This window comes from Colobus angolensis, unplaced genomic scaffold (genome assembly GCF_000951035.1).
Source record: "Colobus angolensis palliatus isolate OR3802 unplaced genomic scaffold, Cang.pa_1.0 Scaffold20, whole genome shotgun sequence".
Classification (NCBI taxonomy): Eukaryota; Metazoa; Chordata; class Mammalia; order Primates; family Cercopithecidae; genus Colobus; species Colobus angolensis.
The window spans coordinates 3,187,134-3,193,736 of record NW_012115155.1 but is presented as its reverse complement, the minus strand read 5'-3'; the positions used below and the strand labels follow the sequence as shown (position 1 = coordinate 3,193,736).

Sequence of the window (6,603 nt, the reverse complement as noted above, 5' to 3'; positions counted from 1 at the left end):
CCAGAGGAGATGGCTCGTCTGAATGGCCACAGTGGGCTGTTAATACTGTGGCTCATCCAACCTCAGGTGGCACTGAACAACATGATGCCTCACCCTCGCCACAAAGTAGGGCAGAGCTGCTTCCAGAGGCTTAACAAGTGGTGAAGCGGAGAAGGTGTGAGCCCCGAAAGTGGGCTTTGGAAAGAAGAGGAGGGAAGGGCAGAGCTGTGCACGCTCCGTCCCTCCCTGGGAGCTCGCTGAGCGACACTGCTCCTTGGGGAGGAGAGGGGCCTTTCCACTAGGAAATGTTGGTCAGAGAAGTGGCGGCTCCCTGATGCGCAGTGGAGGCTGTGGGATGCTTGTGGAAAGGAAACCTGCTCAATCCTGTTCTCCTTGGGGCTTTCCTGCAAGCGTCCGACCACAAAACCCTTCCCCAGTCCATGTGTCTCGTGCCTTCCAGGCAAAGATGACGTCCCATGTGGCTTTGGTGTCCACACTGCCCAACCTGCGTGCTCAGGCTTCTCTCCTGGAGAGGAGTGGATAAAGGGGTCTGGGCTGGGCGTTCCTTAGAAGGTGCCCTCTTACCCCTCTAATTCAGTCCTGGGGCTCTGCTCCCTGCTCCCTGTCTCTGGTCCTACCCCCAGATGGGGCCTCATGACTCATTCAAGGGCTCCCTGAGGTTTACTGCAGGGGCCAACAGCTGACTGGCCTGCCCGCTGGACCCAGGCTCTCCCTGTCCACCTGCTGGGCAGCCCCCTAGAGCTCAGAGGCCCTGCTCATGGTTGCTCCCCATGGGCCCCTTTGCCAAGGCCAACTGATGGGCATCCTGGAGGTGCCACCTGCCTGCCCTGACTCATTCTACCTGCACCAGAGCCTTGGGGGTTTGCCCATCTCACCCCACCCCACCCTGATGAAATATGCTCCATCCGAGTGCCCACCAAAGGGAGGGTTCTGACCCCAGGAGTGTTTGGGTCTATACCCTGGTCTGCAGTGCATATAGATGTTCAGAGCAGCTCACCAGGGGAGCAGTCAGATATTCACTGTGAAATGTCAAACCCTGCCCAGTCCCAAGGAGACAGCAAACAAACAGCCAGTAAATGCCTCAGCATTAAACATTTCTTGGCAAAGGCGGGATAGTCAATTTTGACACTGTTAAGAAAAAATACAGCCTAATTTCTGCTCGAATGCACCAAATTTACTGCCCAGGTTCTCATTAACTACCGTCAAGGGAAAAGCAGATAGACAAGATAAATTATGAAAAAATTACTTTTTTAATGTACAAAAAGACTTATTTACAAGTTGAACATGTCATCTCAATTCATAGCATGTAGAAAAAGCTAAAAATGTTTTGGAGATATAAATTTGGCTGGACGACTCACCTGCAGTATATTCAGGGATGTCTTCTGTACAGAATAGATACAGGTTGGGACTGGCAAGGGAAATCCTATCTCAGGAAGGTAATGACCACCACCGCAGAGCCACAGACCCTTAGCAAGGTTCCCTGGCTTTCATTTGCACTCGGCCTTGTCTCCGGACAGGGTTTGATGTGCTGGGACGCAGGGGGCCCAGATAATGATGTTGGCCTTGTCCTCAAACTGTCCTAAGAGGTTCCTCATTGAGGCCACGGTCACCATTAGAGTCACACTCTGAGTGGTGCTGTTTGGCAAGGTTGCCACACATTCCCCATGAAAAGGTTTGGGGTGTGTGTGTGTGTGTGTGTGTGTGTGTGTGTGTGTGTATGGTGGGGAAGATGCACCAATTCACCCTATAGTGTGTTCAGAAATGATGTCTCCTGAAGCCATTTCCAGGTGGGTCTTGGTCACACTGAACAGGAAAATTCAACGACGCTCCCTCAGAGTCCTGAGGATCAACCCCTTCCCCTTTCTACCCCCAATCACACTACCACACATGTCATCATTCTCTGCCCAGTGATGCGGTGGGCAGAAGGAAGGGAATCCGGAGGATACCAGGCATGCACACTGTGGCTTGGCGGAGAACACTGGGCTGCTGGTGAGTGCTGGGGGAGCCTGCGCTGCCGTCAGGCCCTGGAGTTTTTCGTGGTAAAGTGGGTGGACACTGCATTGGAGAAACAGGACTGGGTAAACATGCAACTTCCTCTTCCTACTGGGAGATCCCCAGGGTGGCCTGAGGCTGGGTCCCCGGTGCACCCTCACTTCTCGAGGCCTCAGTCTATCCCTAACCCACAGTGGCTCCAGCAGCCCCGAGGTATTTAGAAACAAGTCTTCTTTTCAGGAAGGGCAACATTCTACATGCAAACACTGTAAACACGGTCTGAAGAGGCCCGGGCAGCTTCTGGGCTTGTCCCGACGAGTACATTTTTTTTCTTTCCTTTTTCTGGTGATACTTACATACTTTATTCATTCATATACACTTGGATGCTTTATTCATTCATATACACTTGGAGGGGCTGCCAGTCCCAGACTCGGCTTTATGGGGTAGAAGAGCCAGCTCTACCAAACCTGGAATCAGAATGTGCTTCTGAATCATCCAGGTATAATCTGTGTTTTTCCTCTATGACAAGGGACGTCAGAGACCCCAAGAGTTAGGATCATAGAGGAATTCAGGTGGATCAGGAATTCCTTTTCCTTCCAAGTAGCAGAAGCAGCAGCTCATCTTTCCGGAGCAGAGCACCCAGTATGGCGTTCAGATTCAAACCCAAATGCTCCCTACCGTCTTTCTGCATATCCTTGGAAAGGCTTTGGCCAAAGTAATCCCTCGTTAGCCGAATGTTAGCCCTGAAGAAGCCAGAACAGACTGGTCCTGTAAGCACCAAAGGCTGGAAAGCACTGTGTGAATGAGTTTTGCATTCCTTCCTGTCCTATGGAGGCTTTTTTCATTGTTCTGAGGAATATTCCAAAAGACCAGAGAGGATGCCCATAAACCTTCTCTTACAACATCTGTCATCTGAAGCGGCCATTGTGCAACAACCCCTCAAGCCTATTTAACACTTTTTTGGAAGAAGACAAAACAGCTGGAACCCCCAGGCTCTGGGCAGCGATGGCCCCTCTGGGTGCACTCAGCGCCAGGCGCTTGGGGCTCTAGGTCATCATGTTCAGGAACTTGCTCTCCTCCGCAAGGCTGGTGAGCATGGAGCTCATGTCTCCAACAGCCATGTTGCTGATGCCTGCGGGGATGGAGGGCAGGGTCAGGGAGTTTCGGGGGGTGGTGAGGCGGGAGGAGTTCTGGGAGAGGCTGTGGAGGAGGCTGGGGCTCAGAGCACCCGAGAACAAACTTGAGTGATCCCCGTCATCCATGATGGCATCAAAGTCAATCTGGGGGGCCTCCAGGAGCTGGGAATCTACAGTGCTGGACACCTGGTTGACCCCCGGTGAGGGCAAGGGCTGGGGCTGGATGCTGTCCGGACAGGCCTGTGGCTGTGGTGGCTGGGACCGCATGACCTGGCAGCCCCCGAGGTTCTCCAGGCCTCCATCCTGTTCATACATGCGGATCTGGCCGTAGTAGTAGAGCATGTTGTGGGCCGGGGCCCCACCTGTGTCCTGCGGAGGCAGCTGGGGAGGCATCGACCCCATGGTGCCCATCGCTCCCTTGGGCACAACTTCTGCTGTCTCCTGACTGGATGGCATGGCAGCCATGGCATGGCCTGTGGCCCTGGCATAGGCCAGCTGCTGTTGCACAGCACGTACCCCACGGTGGCGGCCAGCAGGGCTGGGCTCGAGGGGAGGCCGGGGTTGCACTAGACCAAAGCCTGCTGTAGCCACCCCCATCGGGCCTGGCTGGGGTTCCATGAAGCCAGGCTGGCGGGCAGGCAGAAGGCTGGGGACCTGGTGGTAGCTCTCCTGGTTCATGGGGGCTGCCAGGTGATGGCTCTGTTGTGGGTAGCTCTGGACTGGGTGAGGTGGTGGCACTCCAGCCAGGGCTGAATTGGGGACCCCAAGTTCCCTGTGGCGATTGCCCATCATGGTAGGGTCAGGTGCAACTTCTGTCTGCTGAGGGTGCCCCAGATGCCCTGGCTTGGCTGGCATGTTGCTGCAGGATTGGGGGAACTGGTTGAAGGCCCCACTGACGGTGCTGGAGCTCAGCTGGGGGTGGGCTTGGCCATAGCAGGCATGGGGGCTCATAGTGGTAGTCATGCCAGGACACTGGCTGCCTGCCACTGGCTGTCGCAGCTGCTGCATGTAGTTTACCCTGGGGATGCTCTGGGAGGGGGCTCCGCTGCGGGGCTGAAGGTGTGGCTGTGTGCTGTCCAGACTCCCAGGGCTCGCCTGTAGGCCTTGTGGACTGTAGCCTGGGTACTGGCCAAAGGCAGGCTTCTGCTGCACCACCGCCAGGTTGCCCTGAGGAAACGGTGGAGGCGTCACCTGGCTGGCCAGGGTGTCCACGGTGCCGGAGCTCACCTCGTTCCACTGCACAGGCATGTTATTTTTGTTCAGGCTGGAGGGCGCCCCAAAGCCTAACTGGCATTCTCCCAACACAGGGGCGGTGGAGCCCACGTTGGAGTCTGCAGCTACCATCCTGCGCTGGCCGTGCAGCCCCGGGCTGGGCAGTTTGGGGTTGTCAGAGAAGCCAGTGCTTTCGGTGGGATACACCTGCCCGGCGCTCTCGTCCAGACTGCCACTGGCGTGCGCCTTGATGTACTGCACCACGTCGTCGGGCAGCACCAGGTCGTCCTCTGGCAGCCCCAGGTCGGCCTCGGGCCCCACGCCGTCGGCTCCTGCCACCACGGCCTCCATCGCCACGTTCTCGCTGATGCTAGGTGGCCGAGGCGAGTAGGCGCCGCGGGCCAGGCCGCCGTCGGTGCTCGGGTGGCTCTGCAGGCGGCCTCGCCTGTCGGCACAGGGCGGCAGTGGGCCGGGGTTCACGTTGTGGGCGCTGTGGAAGCGCTGCACCCGCGGTAGGGCCAGGGCATCGGGCCGCCGCACAGGGTCGCTGGCCCGCCTGGCTCCGCCGCCTGGCGCCTCGTGAGGGAAGGCGGGCGCAGCCCCCACGTGGCCGTGGCCATAGGTTGGCCCATCGCTGCCACGCCGAGGCACCAGCGGGCGTGGGCAGCCGGCGGGCAGCGCGCGCTCAGGCGCGTCCAGCAGCGCTAGCCTGGTCCGCAGGCTCATGCGCTCCAGGCCTGGTAGCGGGGTGGGCGGGGGGCCGCCCGTGGCCGCAGCGTACTTGGCCCGCAGGCTGTACTGCTGCGCAGGCGTGAGGTTGAGCAGCCCAGAGCCGCCGCTGCACTGGCTGGCCTCGCTCGAGCGCCGCGACGCGTCCGTGGAGATGGGGTCGTAGGAGTCCGCCGAGCTGGCGTTGTGCGGGCGGCCAGGGCCCAGGGGCGAGGCCTCGCTGGAGCGGCGGCTGGAGAAGTAGGGGGAGATGCCGGAGGAGCGGCGGCTCACGGTGTAGGCGGAGCTGACGGTGCTGGTGGAGCTGTCGCGGCGCTCCTGCAGCTGGCTCAGCATGGTCACCTCGCTAGAGGGCGGCTCCGACAGCCGAGGGTTGGGCAGCAGCCCCGCAGGCCCACCGCCCCCACTGCCGCTGAAGTTTTCCAGGATGGAGCCTGCGGGAAAGCAGAGGAGTCAGCACCGGGACAAGGGTGGGTGGCTGCTTGCTTTGACCATGCTCAGTCATTGCACTGGGCCTGGAGCCCGAGAAGAGGGCCTGGAACACAGTACACTCAGGAGATGCATGTTTTCTTTCTCTTTTTAGAGACAGGGTTTCCCAGGCTGGCCTTGAACTCCTGGGCTCAAGGGATCCTCCCTCCTCAGACTCTGGAGTAGCTAGGGCACACGTGTGCCACCGTGCCCACTGAGCAGATGGTTTTTCAATTAAGAAGGAGAAGGAAAAAGCAATATGTAAACAAATGGTGGCACTTATTCTAAGGGTAGGCAAGGGGAAGCCAGGAGGCCTAAGTCCCTATCTTAACTTTACCATTATCTGTCTGGCCTTGAATTCTCCTTTCTCTGGCCCTCAGTTTCTCCAGCGGTAGATAAATCTGTCTCTCCATAGGACTGAGTTATGCAGAGGAGGGGATGAGCAGCTCAGGAAGGCCCAGGTTGGTCTCCTGGCACTGTACCCTCACAGTCCGTGGAGGTGTTGCCACCTGGGCTCTCCTGAGATGGAGTTTAAGGAGCAGGCTATTACAGGGAGTGCCCTGAGGTCCATACCCATGGAAGGAAAGACAGGCTGCAAGAGTGGGCAGAGAAGTGAGCCCAGGAGGATCTCACAGGGAGCCCAGGACCTCCAATGGCTCTTCAGTGCTGCCCTGAGTTGGGCACCTCTCTGAGCCTCATCTCGATGGCTGGGCCTGTACACTTCTGTAGGCACCAGTCATTGCATGTGGGCCTGATGGGAAGGGGTGATCTTGGGTGGGGCATCTGTCTGCAACCCAGGAGATCCCTGTAGGGGGCTGAGAGTTCAAGGCCATTTACCGGTAGTCCCCACAAGTTGGGACGACAAATCCTCCCTTCAAGTGAGAGCAGGTGGTACATCAGTGTCGACCACAGTGGGCAGCCTGGCACAATCCTAGGACAGAGGCAGTACCCAAGACATGCTTGCTAAAGACGCCTTCCATCTCAGAGCCTGGCCAACACCTCTTGAGGCTGAGCACAGTGCCACCTCCTCCATGAAGTCCTCCCAGCTCATCACCAGCTCAATGTG

At 58.1% G+C, this 6,603-nt stretch overlaps 1 protein-coding gene across 1 annotated transcript in view; it reads right to left on the bottom strand.

Annotated features, from left to right (window-relative positions):
* Window positions 1-2,329: 2,329 nt before the first annotated feature.
* GLI2 (GLI family zinc finger 2) overlaps window positions 2,330-6,603 on the bottom strand; it is a 201,496-nt gene continuing 197,222 nt past the window's right edge. The window contains exon 14 of the mRNA XM_011941641.1: window positions 2,330-5,503. Coding sequence (XP_011797031.1) covers window positions 3,039-5,503 — 2,465 coding nt within the window. The 3' untranslated portion in view covers window positions 2,330-3,038. The remainder of the gene's footprint in view (window positions 5,504-6,603) is intronic.